General features: G+C 35.6%; 1 protein-coding gene across 2 annotated transcripts in view; it reads right to left on the minus strand.

Annotated features, from left to right (window-relative positions):
- LOC131850832 (E3 ubiquitin-protein ligase HECW2) overlaps positions 1–5,884 on the minus strand; it is a 73,308-nt gene extending 67,424 nt beyond the window's left edge. Inside the window, exons 1-6 of one of the 2 annotated variants that reach the window (XM_059201197.1) lie at positions 5,789–5,884; positions 3,498–5,633; positions 3,269–3,413; positions 2,483–2,714; positions 1,978–2,163; positions 413–559 (exon numbers count right to left, since the gene is read on the minus strand). In XM_059201197.1, coding sequence (XP_059057180.1) covers positions 413–559; positions 1,978–2,163; positions 2,483–2,714; positions 3,269–3,413; positions 3,498–5,633; positions 5,789–5,825 — 2,883 coding nt within the window. In that variant the 5' untranslated portion in view covers positions 5,826–5,884. The remainder of the gene's footprint in view (positions 1–412; positions 560–1,977; positions 2,164–2,482; positions 2,715–3,268; positions 3,414–3,497; positions 5,634–5,788) is intronic. The other variant, XM_059201198.1, reaches the window with a different exon arrangement.
- Between the last annotated feature and the right edge of the window lie 12,204 nt (positions 5,885–18,088).

The raw sequence follows: 18,088 nt of genomic DNA on the forward strand, positions 1-18,088 counted from the left end.
TCTTGGGCCCAAATCCCCAATTTGGGCAATAGGGGTGAAGTGTATAATTTTTGTTGCAGTGGAAGATACACTAGGTAGACATGGGCACAATAAGGGAAACACTTGATTGGTCTTAGGCCCAAATTCCCGATTTAAACGAGATGGCCGATTTTAGAGGCCTGGTCAATATAGGCGAGATGGGTAATTTGCCCACATCGTTGTGAAATCTTGATTTCAACGAGATGGCCGATTTAGGCAATTCAGTACTAAGGGAAGAGATCGATGAGGGCCCACCTCGCTGTCAAATCCAAAAGTCTGTGTCCAACTACCTGATTTGAATGAGATTGGCGATTCAAGCGGTCTGGGCAATAAGGATGAGGTGGGTAATTTAGCCTTAGGGGAAGAGATGGATGAGGTAGGCGTTATAGGCGACCTGGATAAGATGTGCGAGGTGGTCGGGGCGCCTCCGCGGCGGCAGCAGCGGGCTGTAGGGCCCGGCCGCGGGCCCGGCGCGCGGCAGCGGCGGCACGCGCGGGTCGATGAACGTGGTGCGACGCATCACGTGGTCCACGAAGAAGCGCTGCGCAACACCCAACACGCGACACTCAGCCTCCGCACTACCGTACACGGACCGTTCGATGGCCTCGATGGTGTAGCAGTCTAACTCACTTATTTATAGCCACAGGTTCGATTCCCGCGCGATAAAAATTATTTGTTTTTATAGGAATTATTCCAATAGTAATTCTATTTGTGTGTGTTATTATTTATAATTATAATAAAGTTTTGAAGCAGTATAGTACAAAAACAACTTATTCTAAATTAGATATAACCCGGTATATAATATAATATGTAAATTTCGTATTGAACGACATTTATTTTAGCAGTTGCTAATAAAAGTGTACTTGCTATATCAAATACATATTATTTTGTAATATTAAAAGATTTTACGAAGAAATTTAATTTCTATATCCAATGTGATATCAAACCACAAAACTTAAATATCTATTTATACTTATGTTATAAATGAGTAGTATATCTGGCAGTCTTTTTAGTACTTTACACAACATAACTGCTGTATGGATTTTAGAAAAAAATTACATTAATATATGTATATCTCAAGACAGCAGACGAAATTAAAGATAACGGCTCTTATAAACCATTCACAATAATCAAATTCAAAATATATGATAACTTTCTTTTTCTGTATATATCCTCACACAGGAAGAGCAATTCTTTAGATTAACAATATCTCAGTATAAAATAATACCATACACACATACAATTGAAGCTGCCGATTGTGATTCACAAGCGAAGATCAAAACATTATTGTGTACAAATGAGTCAGATGTTAACGGAAGTTATTATTCAAACTACTTAATCGATTGTTAATTACTTTGAATACGACATTCTACTTCGGATACGTTTCCTAAACACTCATTATTCTTTCATTAATCTCATACAAGATTAAACACAAACATTAATAAAAAAATAACAAAATCATGTACGGTCAATTGTAAGGTTATGTGAAAAAGAGACGACTTTTTTCGGCTTTTTCCCAGCAATGTATTGTTATAAAATTAATTATAAGAAAATGGTAGTACATATATTTACATTATGTATTGTATGTATGTATGTATTGTTAATAATTATTATTTTATTCTAGTTTACTTTTAGTTTAGTGTAATATTTGGATATATATAATTTATATAATCAATGTTAAGCCACCATCGAGTATTTCTGCACTTCCCGAAGGTTGACTGGTGACTATTAAGTCCGCCTTTTGTACTATAATTTCTTGGTCAATAAAGTTAAAATAAATACTTCGAAAACCGAAACATGATACGAATGCGCCGCGTCTGCACGAGTTCTCATTTTGCATTAAAATTTGTATATGAAACGTTATTTTTTATAATTTGTAATTTTTTATGTTGATTATAAATAAAGTTTAAAAACCAAGGGATACGGTTAACTTAATAAAAATTCAGGAATTATGATTACCTTGCCGTTTCTATCTAGCTTGGTGTCCCACCCGAGCGGCAAGTCACGGTCGGTCTCGCTGAACATGTTGACGAGAGCCACCAGATCCCTGTTGTGCTGGTAACGCTCGAACGACGCCGTGTCCCGCCTGATCTTGGAGATCATGTGCTTAAGAGTAGAGTTACAGTTGTAGAGAGAAGACGCCTCCTGCAAATTAAGTTATATATATTTAATACATATATTATACGCCCAATTCGACCATCATTAATTTAAATTATAAGTTTGAACATTATTAAGTTTTTTTGTCTAAGACTTTTTTGTGTGTGTGTGTGTCAAATACATGGTAATGTACGTAATGTTTTTTATTTATTTAATGTATGTATTATGCACACTTAAAAAAATAATATAATTTCTGTATTCTGGTGCAGAAATATCATTCTGCACCAGAATATAGAAAAAACTTTATATCAAAATAAGGTACAAAAGTTTTTCTTCACATATTAATATAATGATAATACTTTCTTACCTGGTTCATATGAAGTATGGAATAGAAGTCCGGTCGGGCCAGGAATTCGGCGGCGGGGTGTGGCGCGTGAGGTGTTCGGGCGGAAGCGGAAGAGGTAGCGGGTGCACAGGCGGCGGCGACAGAGTGCGCAGGGCCGGGGGCGGAGGGCGCTGGGGCGGGCGGTGGAGATGCACACGCTCCCCCGTCCTCCGCTAGCTGCGTGCGTGTCATTGTGCGCCTTATTGACTGATATCTGTAATAATTTAATAACACCTTATATAAATTAGCACTGTCAAGGTTTTTTATGAATGATAATGGTTTAGTGCACTCGCCTGCGCTAAGAGTTTAATAAACTCTTGGTGGGGCACCAGTGGAGGATGATAAAATGAGTAATTAAGCACGATGGTTTCCTGGGGAAACCGCGTGGAGGTCAACCTGACATGGTATATTGCTAGCAATGGTGTTATTATTTCACATGACTAACAATGCCTTTCTCCACAGCATTTTCACATTAGTTTCTTTCATATATATCATAGTAAACTTGTACCATTAATAATGACATCATTGCATACATAGTTTTAAGAGTTACGCCAATGCGGTTAAAATAAATATATGGACACTTTAATTTTAAGACCTTAAAAAATATTCATAAATACCTGGGATATAAAATTTTTACAGTGGTTTTATTTGCGAATAGAAAATAAAAGTATCTATTTAAATATCTACAGAGTTATTAATGAAGTCTATTTACCTAAGGTTTTGACAATGTAATATAACATTTACACTTAAAATAATATAGAAGATTACCTTCTATCAAGTTGTCTCCTCTGTACTTCAGGAGCTGGCGATCTTGGTGTTATTCCATTGTCGCCGGGTCGTTGCCACGTTGTAGTACGATTTATGTGGTCAATATAGAACACTCGCCCGTGGCTATCCATACGGGCTTCCCATCCTGAAAATAATATGTTGAAAGCATATATTACAAAAGGAAAATAAAAAATAATAGATAACTTTATTAATACTCAAAGAAACCAACCTGCAGGTAATGGCTCTTCACATTCGATAATCCCTCCAATCATATTGGCAGGAAAGTCACCGGTTAACGCCATTTGCCTCGACGCCCTCTCAGGTATCGACGGTAATCTAATACCAGCCATATGTCTCAAAGGCGTTGGTGACGCTACAGTATTGTCATTGTCATCATTATCCTCGATGGGCCGAGGTCGTCGAAGAACAACGTCATCAGGCGGTCCAGCATGTACTATCGTAAAGTGATTACTATTAACAAATTCGAGATTTGGCGATCTGATTTCTGATGTTCGTAACTCACTTGTAAATTCCACCATTTCAAAGTTCTCATGTAACCTACTCTCAGAGTTTATGGGTGGAGGGTGTAGATCTGGCGGAGGAATGGGGCGCGGTCGTCTCGCATGGTGCGTAGGTGTAGGTGGACACTGAGGCATTGCGGTACCAGCTAAAGCTGCCACTCGCGATAGTACTCTAGGATGTGGACGCACTGGACTCTCCTCGTTATTTTTCAAAGCATTATTGGCCGTCTTATGTGGTGAGTGCTTTGGTGTAACATCGCATCCTAGGTTTTTTAATAAATGCCGAGGTAAACTAGAATGCTTTGGGGTTGAATTATCACACGAATATTTTCGATTCATCAACAGAGTTCCTACGCATGGTAAAGTTTTGTTTGGATCATCCACAGGTGATGATGAATGAGAAGAGTTACAAGAGCTTGGCGCATTAGGACTATTATTATCGGTTTCCCTAGTTGGTGTATCGATATGAGATGAGTTCAAAAAAGCTGTCATCATTGTGGGCGTGGCGCGGCCTGAACTTTGCCTTGTCAGCGGCTTATGACTTTTTAATATTGTAATTTCTTTCTCTTCTATTTGATTTCTATTGTCATCTTCAAATTCAGAATTATTACTAATATCGTTTAGAAATATGTTTTGAGCTTTTTCTTCTGACTTCGCATGATTTGGCGTCTGAGTAACGCCATCTACGACATCAGTGAGACTAGATTTATCTTTCCTAGCAAACGTTGTAGTTATATAATTATCTGGTCCTATGTCTTTAATAAACATTATATTATTTTTACTAATACTAGTAGAACTTTCAGGTACATCTTTAATTTTCTTTTCTTCCATTAACTTAGACATTTTCATAGACGAGACCATCGAATCACACAAGCTACCATCAGTTTCAGGTGTTGCTAGAGGAGCCACGTTTTGTCCTCCTCTCCAAAAGCTAGTCGTTGAAGACATAGCTACCTGATTACCCGAGTAAAACTCTCCAGGTTTAAAATCATTAATTTGACCTTGTAATACCGCAGAATTTGTAATGTTATTTTCAGTAAAAAACTGTTCATCTATATCTATCAACTCAAATGTAAACGCATCTTCTGGTTTTGTGAGTTTTTTTGGCTTTCGATGTCTTGGTACCTGAGGTGGAGATAATGCGTGCATTCTTTCGAGTGGTTTGTGAGATTGTCGTGGAGGAAGAGGAGGTACGGGCGATTTTTCTGCATCACTTGGTACATTGGCACCTTCAACATCATACACAAATTTCATTATTTTACAGGGATTCTTTGGTGACCATATTTTATAATACTCTGTACCTGGCGAAGTAGGTGACTCGAAACCACTATTCGCCTTCGTTTTCTTTTTTACACCAGTTGAGATTTGTCCACCACCTGTGTCTACTGGCGGAGGACATTTTTTCTTAACTCCTGAGGATGTTGGTTTACAGTCTATAGCACTCTGAGATTCACTATTTACAGAAAGAGATTCTTTACTTACACTACTAACTAGAGATTTACTAGGATCACATTTTGTTTGATCGAGATTTAAATTGTTCCCGTTGCTTTCTAAAGCACTAATTGAGCATTTGTTAACATTTTCGCTTAGATGCTTAATGTCTTGGCTGATACCGGAGACGAACTCTACTCGGGGCGGGTTCTCAGAATTCATTTCAAAACTCTCATTATGATAGGTAAACGGTGATATTTGGTCACCACTCCGCTTTCTTGACATACCTTCCTTAAGACGGAGAGGTAATTTCTTTAGGTCTACCTTGAAACGCGGTGGTATTGTAGGGGACTCCGCCACACATTCTTCGCCTTCACCATTATAATAGCGAAAGCAAAGTAGCTGCTCACAGTCTGAAATATTAGAAATTGTTAACTGAATTATATTTTCCATATGTATAACAACTATATTGAAGACCTATGGCACTTTGTATTATCTCCCTGCTCCATAAAGAATATAGCTCAAAGAGGTATTGGGAATATCAAGCATCATATAATAATTAAATTACCTTCATAAGGTTGATTCGGCTCATCAAGAAGCCACATTATGTCGCCGGTGGCGCATCCGGTCGCTGGCACGCGCCCGACGACGCCAGCAATGCTCGTTGATTCTGCAGCAAATAGAATACTGACTTTAATTAAAAAGGTATAATAAATAATATGATAGATAAAGTTTTCAATGTTAATATCATAAACGAAATATATAATAAAATAATAAGTATTTTAATTAACAAAATCGTATTTAACCAACACAACAAACAATGTACGCAGGTGCAAAATATTTGACATTAAGAAAAATAAATAACAAGTATGCAGAGTGCACCACAGGCACCAACCTCGACGAACCCTTCCGTTTTTTATCAAACAAAAATCGAGAGCGAGCGTAGGTTGGGCCCAGGCGCAGGCGCATCACAAATTATGCGCCAGACGTAATCACCGGATGCGGGAGTCGCCGGCACATTTTATGCGAAATAATCGAAGCCACCGAATTGCCAGTTAATTGGGGAACACGAACATAAATTTCACGAACGAAAATTGATTCCGCAAGCGTATCATAAAATTCAGGTGGACGAACTAAGCCATTACCATATTTTAATTGGATTAATGTATGAGCGGGTGGTTAATATCTTACTGGTGACTACTTGATCTACGCTCCCAGTAAAATCAGTTGAAATGTTTATGCTCATCCCTTGGCTTTATTTTCGACACAAACGCCTGAAAAGCATGTCCGTGTAATAAGTGTTCGTACTCATTTATGCGCGGAGGAACCCGCAGCGCAGCAAATAAACAAATGGACACACGCGGCGAAGGATAAATCGCAGTATTATCTCAAGCTGTTTCCGCTGAGTAATAATTACTCGTTTACTAAAACAAAAAAAATAGAGGAAGATCGATAGTATTCATTAATTTTTTGCCTGCACCGATTTGTTCTTCAGCTTTTTGGTAGGAATACCATTATCACTTAAGCACGTATGTACTGAAAATTGTTTTAATGGCAGTCATTTCCTGCAGGCGGTTAACGAGTGTGATTAGGCCGTGGTGCGGGTAAGTTAGCGCGGGCGCTGCGCTGATTAGTGAAGTGCTTGATGACGGTGCGTGGACTACATGTGTGTATGACGACACGCGGTGCGTTGCGTGACACAGAGGGCGTCTATTTCCGGTGATGACGCAACTTCCACGCTCTTCCGTCCACAGGATATATGATATACAACTGTCGCGCCACTACGGAGATCAGCCGACATATTTCCGCAAGATTTGCGATAAAACTACTTAGTATTGAATGTTAGCGTGCGTGACGCTACGAACGCGTGAGCGGGCATTACATATTATTAATAAACCTATCACACCGAGAAGTCTGCAAAAGTACAGTCTGTATAAACTTGGTCATTACAACAATACCGAAAAAGGATTTCATGAAATGAAATCCTTTTTCGGTATTGTTTACATTTACATTTTCAATTCCTTCATCGATTTGTGACTTCAACACTAAAATGCAATGTTTCATTAAAAGGTAGTTCGACAGTAATTAGCATGAAGTCGATAAGACAAATGCTTAAAGCTCAGTCGTTGTTTTCTAAAAACGGTAATTTACAGACATTTACAGAAGTTCGTAGCCACAATTACGTGAATAGCGGACGGGCACCAAATAGTCACTATAGGCAACCTGATCGCTCGTTAGGCGGAAGCTTGTAGTTAACTAAACTACGGTCATTCCACGACCCCATCCACTCAGCTGTCTTACGCCTACGCCCAACTGTTTAACTGTTTTTATGCCTACTACGATATGTTTTTAAGTGGACCCTCATTTCACACGAGATCAGATCATCAAGCGTTGACGCCTCGGCACCCCTAATATAAATACCAGCAGCTGTCAATATGATTTCCAAAATTGATTGATAACGCAGCGAGTCTTACATTCTCATCAATTACTGTCGCAAATGTCTACTACTAAAAATTATAAATAGGTATATGCACTTTAATAAAAAAATAACGAGTGCTTATAAAATTCAAGTATTCGTTCTTCCTTACAACAATTTAATATAGCATAGTCTCTGTACCTCTCCACTGATCTATCAAATGAAATTTCATTGACTAGTAGGTATATATAGTTGTTTTATTAGCCAATATATATTTTTCTTCTCACTTAATCAATTATTTACTTACTTGTTAAACTCCAGAATGTAATATGAGTTGTATGCCACGATAGATCTAAATAACATAATAATAAAAATAAGGACCGTTGAGAATTTACAGGTTCATCGTCAAACTAATGGAGTTTTTTTACGAATCATTTGGGATCTTGATTTTTATTTCTGTTGTCATGTACAGATGCTCCACACAACAGCAGGTATGTAGTAAATATGCATTTGAAACTGTAAAGTGTATCCGTTTCAAAATAAGCTACATTACAGATGAAGCCCGGAAACGAGAGTTTAAAGGGGTCGAGTCGCTGACAGATTCCCATTAGCGAAGTGATGAGATGACGGTTTCACGAGTGCGGTAAGGGTATGTTGACGTGTTGTTGAGCCCTTCCCAACTTTCACACAGACATCTTTCAGCACATTAACAATTCTTTCAATAAATTACTCGAAGGATAAGCTAGGGAGAATCCTAGAAAAAGTATGAACAAATCGTGAAATTTTATAAAAAAATCCATGGTAGCAGTGAAATCTTTTAAACAGTACGATAATAGTAAATATAACAAAGCGATCGTTACAACACTTGATTGTTTAGCATCGGGATGTATGATAATTTATACATTTGCAAGTTACCTATACCTATATATACCAAAACCTATACCGATACCTATACCTATATACCTATATAACATATACCAACATACCTATACCTATATATAACACTTACAAGTTTGTTCATTGCGTTTCATTCATTAAAATATTTTGCATATATAAATGATTAAATATTATAGTATATTTACCAAATATTTCAAGTCAAAGTTCACTACCTGTTACGACGATAGTAGTAGATAATCAACATAAACAAAGTATAATATATAGGTATTTAATTTTACAATGTCGTGACAACAACTATGACTTTTTACTACAATGATGTGGCAATGATAGACGTGGCTATTCGTGGTATAATAATTTTAATGGGAAAATCATATGAACATGCTCAATGAAGTTCTATACTTATTGCTGTTTCGTAAAAATCTTCGTATAAACCTATTGCTATTAAAAATAAATAAATTAAAAATAATATTGCCTTTATTGCTATGCCAAGTTTTAATTAAATAAAAATTAGCAATTAAACATAAAATAAATTCCAAAAATGCGTATAAAATTTATAAACACCTAAATTGGAGATGGATAGTCACAATATAAGAGAATAGAAAGATAAATGGACAAGAATAATAACAAAATAGTACCCACGAGGCAGTAAAAGAAATAGATAGACAGAATATAAGATGGAAATATGATATTAGGAAAATTAGCTATTTTCCCAATATGAACTCGTAAAGCAAAGGACAGGACAGCATGGAAATCTTTAGAAGAGGCCTATGTCGGAAGACAAGCTGTATTAAAAATATTAGAATTGTGTAAAAAAAACGTAGACAGTGATGAGTTCACCGGCCGCCTTTACAAAATTGCCCGTTAGTCAGAGCATTTAAAAATTCCGTCCATTCATTCAAGATTCCATTATGGCCGGCTAATTTACGAGTGGGGGACCATTTAAAATTACCTCCACCGTAAGTGAATTGTACCGGATATTGAAGGTTAAATACAGTTTATCAACTTAACTAAATATTAGCACATACCGTGTCAACTTCAAATGAAAACACATAAAAGAAAACATTACGCAGTTGATGGGGCGAAAGCCATTTCGTAGAAAACTAATTAATTAAGACTTTTAAATTAATTAAAATTTTCTAAAGGAGAGAGTAAATGGTAGTTTTGCTTCAGTGATTGAAATTAGAAATTCCTGTAAAACGCGCAAATTCACTTGATTTTCATCTGAGTTATGAAAACAACACTATAATTGATAGACTGGTCCCATATTCACAAAAATAAATTAGAATAAATTAGAGATCTAGTATGTCAATAAACTGGTGTTTCAGAAATATAGGGTACAAAAAGTATGAACACTTTTTTACAATTTGAAATATTGCAAAATTTTATAATAATATAAAAATTATGAATAAATTCATAAATTTCTAAAGTGCATAAATATTTGTAAAACAATTTAATACTTATTTTCTATTGTACAGAAATTTGTTTGAAATATATCTTTTTCTATTTTGTATTTCTTCTTGAGCAAAAATATTTAGACATGTATGTCCCGACAATGTGGATTATGAAATGCAGATTATTTTTTTTTATGTAAAAAGAGTGTATCATCCTATATACGCACTCTGATTTCATAATGGACGGAAAATGGTAATGTAAGATGATGTATCCATTGTCTACAAAATCATTAGCGTTTTCCTGGTAATTGATCGTGCGATTTCACAGAAAGAGTACCTCATACCTGATCCTATTTCTTTAGCCTTCATTTTTTTATTGCGTTGTATAAATCCGGAGTGATTCATGAGGTGAAGACCACTCATAAACTGAGTGCGGGTACGCAGCAGGGCTACCAATCTTAACACATATAATCTCGCATAAAGAAACAAAAAATCTTAAAATCTCATATACTAGGACTTACTTTGGCTCTATAACCTCATGATATTTTAACCGTTTCTGTAAGTTAATGAATACGGCTACATTCTACCAACGCATCACTAGCTTTCAGGGAATTCATCTCTATACGCTAGAACCTAAGTGATCTCGGACAACGCAATTCCAGGGAAGCCTCCTCCTGCATACACTTGTACTGTGGAATGTACTACCTTCCGAGGCTTTCTCGAGAGACTACAGCATGGGGTTTTTCAAGAAGGGTATATTAAAGTTTCTTAAGGGTGGGCAACGGGCACGTGACACCCAAGGTTTCTCAGGAGTTAGCCGTTTGCTATCAGAGGGTCTATATGCACGTTTGCCACCATCGTAGTACTAAAAAAAAAAGTTAAAATGTCGACACAACCTTATACAAAAATTATCTTAAAATCTCGTACTTGCACGAAGATTCTCGTACGGTTGGCATCCCTGATACGCAATCGCAATTATTTGACACATGTAGAAACATTGAGATTGTGATTCATTAAATTAGAATAATCATGATTCGCGGTAAACCATCAATATGATCAATGTAATGAATTGGCATTACACAATGACAAATTGTATTCATAAAACTAAGTACAAATTACAATACAAAATAAATTACCACACAAATTATTCCTGTATCTGACCAAGTTTTACCACAACGGTGAATCGTTGTGGTAAAACTTGTAGTAGTTTATAGTCGAAAAACAGGCAAATATTTACTTACAAATCCATGATACATCGCGTATACTGTGTAAACATGTCTTGTCATGTCTTAGTCAAAAAATGGGAAAAAGAAAAAAATAAAATAAAATAACTGAGTAAAACACTAATAATAATAAAATACACAGAGTTACTTTCACATTTATAATATTAGTTTTTGTCGCAGCACAAAAATATATTTTTATCGTTTCCGTACAAATAATAATTTTACAGTATTAATCTACAAACCAACATTTTGTTTCTTACAATCAGCTAAATAATTTAAATAGTTCCATAATATATGGCATAATGAAAAGGTCATTTATTTTATAAAAAAGACAGTTAGTTTTTATTTTAGTGAAAAATAAGAAAATTTTATTTTGATACAACAACCATATATTTATTAATACCTATACTTTATTAATTTTGTGTTAATGCTTTTTAAATAAACACCCACACATTATTTCTGTATAACCTACAAAAATGGGTAAATAATTTAATTTCGGATAGTGCCACACCACAACATTCTTTAAAAAATGTAAATAATAAAATTTGAAGAAATTTAAATAAACTGAACAACTTAAAAAGAAAACTTAATAGTTTTTTTTTAAGTTGTTCAGAACAGGGAAACAACATTTGACATTTATTATTATTTAACATTGGATATTGACTTTAATTTTTGTAATTTATATTGTAAAACTTTAAGTTGGGCTAAACTGGGCTTGTATCCAGAGCCGTAAAACAAATTGATAAAAAAAATCGCCAAATTTGTCTCGCAATCGGCCAATTTCAGGTTTAAAGGAAAAACACATACACACGATATACGATTTTATCATAAAAAAGTGTCAAAAACAATATTTTCACTAAACGTCAACGTCATGTTTCCGGCAAGATCTTTCGTTTTACATTATGTTATCTGTGGTTTTGTTCTCTGTGATGGATACCTTATTGGCGCAAACGCACGCGATGTGTTGATTGGTTGTTAGCTAGTGAAATGAAAAGATGGCGAATGGCGCAAACGCATGCGATGTGTTGATTGGTTGTTAGCTAGTGAAATGAAAATATGACGAATAAGGATTCAACCGCATAAAGATAACCTTGTATTTCCATTTTGAACCCCTTACAACCCTTTTTTCGCATTAAAAAGTAGCCTATGTCCATAGACTATCTGCGTACTAAATTTCATTTAAATCGGTTCAGTAGTTTTGGCGTAGTTACTTTCGCATTTATAATATTAGTAAGGATTAGAAATAATAAAAAAAATTTTAATAGTTGTCTTGGATTCGATCACGTAAACATTGAAAATATTTTTTTAATTACAAATGAACTAAACAACCTTGTATCTAGCGTTACGATGTTGCTTCAACCACAGGACTTATATGGCGTGGTGTTATCTGTCCAGTTGGTGGCTGTTCATCATATAAGGGTCACATTGACTGCGTTGACCAACGCCCGTCCAGCTAAGGCCGGTTGTACCAGTTTCCGAAAAAGGACTGCGATGGAGACCATGGAGATGCCCGTTATATCCATCTACGTGTATATTTATGCTATGTAACACTACAACTTGTGTTATTATATGAATGCATATTGATTGTCATATATTTAAACTAATAACAAAACTGTACAATATTTGTCTATTTGTATACTCCAGAAATACTAAATATGTTTTCAAATTCAAAACTGGACGAAATAACGAAAACTGGCCTTGTGGTTTTACATGCATTCGAAGTAGAAGCGAGAGGTATACCAACGAAATCTCTTAAATCTTCTACAAGATGTTGACCTGTCTAGAATTGCAGTGGATATGCTAGAACGTGTATCTAAAGTTGTATTGGCAGGGTCCTAACAGATTAAATAAAAGATCGGTGAAGGTGAGTATTGACGTACGAGTACGTTAGCAAAGATGCTCCTTAAACTTACACCCGGATCACAAGTTCCTGGAACTGCGTGTAGAGAGATTTCACTGCTTAGAGTTTCTCTCTCTCTGCTATACGATGGACCTGGCACCTGCTCAGTGAATCCATGGAATGCTCAGAAATTCTTCTCTCTCTTTAAAGGATTTTTCGAATACGACTGGTTTTGAATGGTCACGATCTATTCTCATATTCAAGCCTATATAACGTTAAAAAGCCCCATACTGAGTTTATTATTTTGAATCGATCGTGACCATACCTCCATGTTAGTCCTAAACTTATTTTATTGGCATAGAAGCCGGAATTTATTATTATATATATTAATAATTCACAAGAATACTGTAAGACAAGAATGTTATAAACTATAGATGAATTTTAATACAGTTTTTCCATTACTATGTAAAAATGCTATTAATATATAGGTACTTACTTATATTGTATACATATTTGCTTGCTAATCGAGACATCAACATTTTATATAGGTAATAAAAAGCAAATTTAACGGACTACAGGTGGCGTGGAGCTGTTATTGTCACACAACTGCGCAGGTGGTATATGTTATATAATTTTGTATACAAGTTGAGCAATATTGATTTGTCTTCTATAAAATCTTAACCATGCTTAACCTGTACACGTATTTTAGGGTCACAACTTATACACTTTAGCACGCCTTGGGTTTTAGCTGGTAGGAATCCGGCAATACCCGTTCGTTGCCCCTGAAGCGGCGGTCTCCATGACAACTGAAATAATTTCCTCTTTGCGAATAAGACACATGGGCCGTGTGCTTGTTTGTCAGTAATTGTGGTATGTCAGTTTAATCTCCACATGGTCTTCCTTGGATCCATCGCGCTTAATTTTTTTTATGTAATTGGAATAGCATATAATCAGACGGCGCACCTGGTGATCTGGTGGTAAGTGGTAATCGAAATACACCACTTACAAAGTAATGTGCATGGCGGTTTAAATAGATAAGACAGAAGTGAATAGGGATGCATGAAAACAACTTTATACCAAGTTTATATCTAGTTTAATTTGTTTTAATAAGTTTATTTTCTAGTGAGTTTGATTGAGTTTATTTGAATTTCATAATCTTTAATTATCTATTATTATTAATCTATTATTTCATTATATAGTGATAATGAATACACAACACTTGTGTACAGTTAGAAAAATTGCGTTGGTAGAACGTAGTGAGGTTCCGTGTTATTTCCTAATTATACGTATAAATAATGACTGCATTAAATTTAAAACAGTATATGACACTGGTGTACTTTCATTAGAACTAAATAATATTAGTAGACGATAAATTAATTCCAATAGCTACTTGCCTATTAGGAATTTATTGATCGCCACGTGCGGTCCATTGATCGTGAAAACGTCGAGTAGTGGGGGATATTTCATTCATAGTGCGCACGCGCATCGGCCACGATTGACCTCGGCGGCACGAGTTCGCGACTCAACCGCAACATGGGCGGGTGCGTCGCTTCTCGTCATTTAAATGAAAGTTTGATGAACTAAAAATATTTTTTCCTCTGAGTAATATTGTTTAATCCATAATACTACTTATACGAGTATATACGACCTCGGTAGTCTAGCGGTTTAGCACACCGTCTTTTTTCCGATTGTCGCAGGTTGCATTCCTTGCACGGCACAAATATTTGTATTTATGAGCATCATTGTTTGTATCGGTTTGAGGGTTTTCTATGTATATTATGTTAGTATTTACAAAAAAAATATCTATGTATTTATATTAGTTGTCTTGTATCCATAACATAAGCTCTGCTTAGCTAATCTAGATGGCTATTGTAAATTTCCTTGAGATATTATTATTATGTAATAATATGTAAACATATACAAAAATCTGTCTATAGTTAGTTATTGCCGCCAAACTATAAGAATTTAACTTTAATGCCATTGGTAGGTACGGGAATAATATAAATCTTGAATCAGGAGATAGTCGTAAAGACTTTGGTTCCTGCTTTCAATAAAATCTATTTGCAATTTAATATCCATATACAATTTACTGCTCAAAATACTAAACAATATACAAAATCCGTATAATATTTCTGAATCTTAAATATAATACCTCTAGTCAGCCAAATTAAAAAATTAATTCCATTAAAATCCATACAAAACAGGTTGACATGAAGTAGGTACCTATCGGGCGTCATAATCTAGCGTTGTTCACCTATATAGACAACGGCATTATGTGTGCAGTTTCATTACATTCACATTTAAAAAAAATTTAGCATTTTTTTTCGTCCGATGTCACAGTCGTGTTACCTGACGCCTACAGAAAAATAAAATATATTAAAACCAAAACAGAAATATTGGTGTAGGTGACAACTAAAACTTTAACTAGCTGATTAGGTAATAAAGCAAACATGGTCTCCGAGTACTGAATTAGGTAAGCGCTAATATTTGCGGACACCTACGTCCGCCAACCTGCCGCATGCCGTGGATCAAGTCAATAAACTCCTACGGATGTTTTACTAGCAATCTACCACTACAAAATGGAGTAACTAGAAAGTATACGGGGGCGACGTCGATATGTTCTTGATCCTATTAGGTGGGAGGTGACAGAACCATGTTTCTACGTGTTTTCCAATACAATTAAGTATAATATTTATGCCCAAATATATATAGGTAAGAATCACTTCGACGATACCAATTTGAAAGGAGTCTCTACCTACGTGGTAGTTTTGTACAAATTTAATTATCAAACTCTATACATGTCTCTACTATGTTATTTGTATTCAAACTAAACCATTGAACCAATTTGAATTAAACTAATTAAATAATTTAATTATATCATCATATTATATTACATAGCACAATCCTGACTAGTTATTTTTGAAATAGAAATGTAGGAATGTACAAACTTTTATTTAGTACTCATACAGTTTCATTTTAACATAAGTAATTATGTAACTACCATAAGAAACACATAATCTATTTTGTAAATTGTGTTATTTTGCGGAAGTCCATTTCATTTCAATAAATTTTTAGACAATATAATTTAAATCCATTGAGTAAAAAATAATCTACCTCAATAAAAATACAAAGTGCTAGGCTTAAAATATGCTCTATATGAATTTCTGTGCAGTGGCAATAGAATGAACTTATTAGAGACAGTGTTAGAAAGATTTAGCCACAGCATTGGAAAACAAAAAAAAAATTATAATACCAAAATTACGTGATATTGCAATTTCCAATCTCGCGTAATCTCGAATTCACGATCTAGACTCGACATTGCAATTATGACATATATATATTTAACTGGCATGTAATAAATAGTATCCATACATACACGTAAATACGCACCAGTTGACGTTTACTACAGCTAGAGAAAAAACAAATAGAATATATATCATCTATCTGATATCGTATATTAGAAATGAAGGCTGAATGGATTATTTACGAGAGTTGAAAGTAAGGAAGCACGTAAATGGCGGTAAATGTATCGACGATCACAACAGGTACATAACTGGATATCCATTCAATATAGATTTCAAACATGTCTTATGGTATATGGAGTTATTAATATTGAGTTATTGTACCAGTAAGCTCATACACATTCTCTTATATCATTCACATTTCTACATACATATAAAGAGACTTGTCCTGTTGACTTATATGAAACCACAGTGTAAAAAACTGGGACCAGACCCTGGGATGAAATGCTCCACTAAGAAAATATTTCTAAATATTTGCACAGGAACGGGAGATTATGAGTTAACATGGCCAAACGACTGTGAATGGTGAGTCTTAATATAATTCAGTTGTTTTTATAATCAACCATATCAACCAAAATATTAATCTAAAATTGCATCACCCGCCCGCTTTTACTTCGTTTTGCGTTCATTCCGATTTTTCTTTTCATGGTTCTGAGGGATCTTATTAATTCGGCTACAAATGTTTGCGGATTTTCCAAATCCGATAAAACATTTGTGGAAAAAACTGTTTAGTTTAGAGTTATAATTTGATTTATAAATTGATTTGTCAACAAAATTTGGCCGTATTTTGCGCAGGCGCGAGGGCGCGACTCAAACAGCGCGTCACGTAGGCGCGTGCGTTCGGCATGCGCGGCGCGCCCACCGTTACGCCGCCGCCATTATAAATCTTATGATTCCGTGGAATTTATGGGAACGTTGCCAGCGACATCCTCGCCAATCGACCGGTTATCGACTGAGCACTTACCTACTCCGATTCCAAACAAGTTATGACGGTCATAAATTCGTGTATCTAGCCGCTTTAGAAGTACGCCTACCGGATTCTGAAAGTTACTATGCTATCTACAAGGATAAATCTAAAAGTAGATGCAAAACTGATGTCCTATATGATATCTACGATGATAAAATTGAAATGAGATGATGAAACGAAATTATTATTTACGTATAACTATGAGGAGATACAAAATTACTATGCTAATTGTAAATTGTAATACGCATACGCAAATTAGAATTGCACTCAAGCCCGCGGCACGCAAAATAATAACTAACAACAGACGAGAACCGGGACGAACGACCTCCACGTCCGCAGTACGAATACAAATGTAGAGACTTATGTGACCCGACCGCCGACGAAATGCAATAAATCACAAAAAACATTATGCTGCAGCCAGTCTGTTCTTGGCAAGCTAACAAAAATCGATCGAAACACAGGTATACACAAAAACGAACAAAAATACAATTACAATTATCCATTTGTCAATGCTGAGACTGAGACTATTGACAGTTTGGTATTGTCGGCCTCAATAAACTGAACGCTCAAATAACTGAATGCTCGCACGAGCTTCCTGCTTGAGCATTGATCGCCGAAAAATAACATCGAAAGGCGACCATCGACGCGCATACTTATTAGCGAGATGATAATAGCTCGCCGATTGTATTTGTTGCGATAGTGATTCTGGCATTGACCATGAGCTAAGTTAAAAGCCAAAGTTCACCGCTAAGGATTTCCGCCTCGTTATTTCTACACAATCACGGCAACATTATGGTAATCACAGAGATCCTCGGACGTTCGAGGCAATCTG

This window comes from Achroia grisella, unplaced genomic scaffold (genome assembly GCF_030625045.1).
Source record: "Achroia grisella isolate CSIRO2021 unplaced genomic scaffold, CSIRO_AGI_Agris_v1 utg779, whole genome shotgun sequence".
Taxonomy (NCBI): domain Eukaryota; kingdom Metazoa; phylum Arthropoda; class Insecta; order Lepidoptera; family Pyralidae; genus Achroia; species Achroia grisella.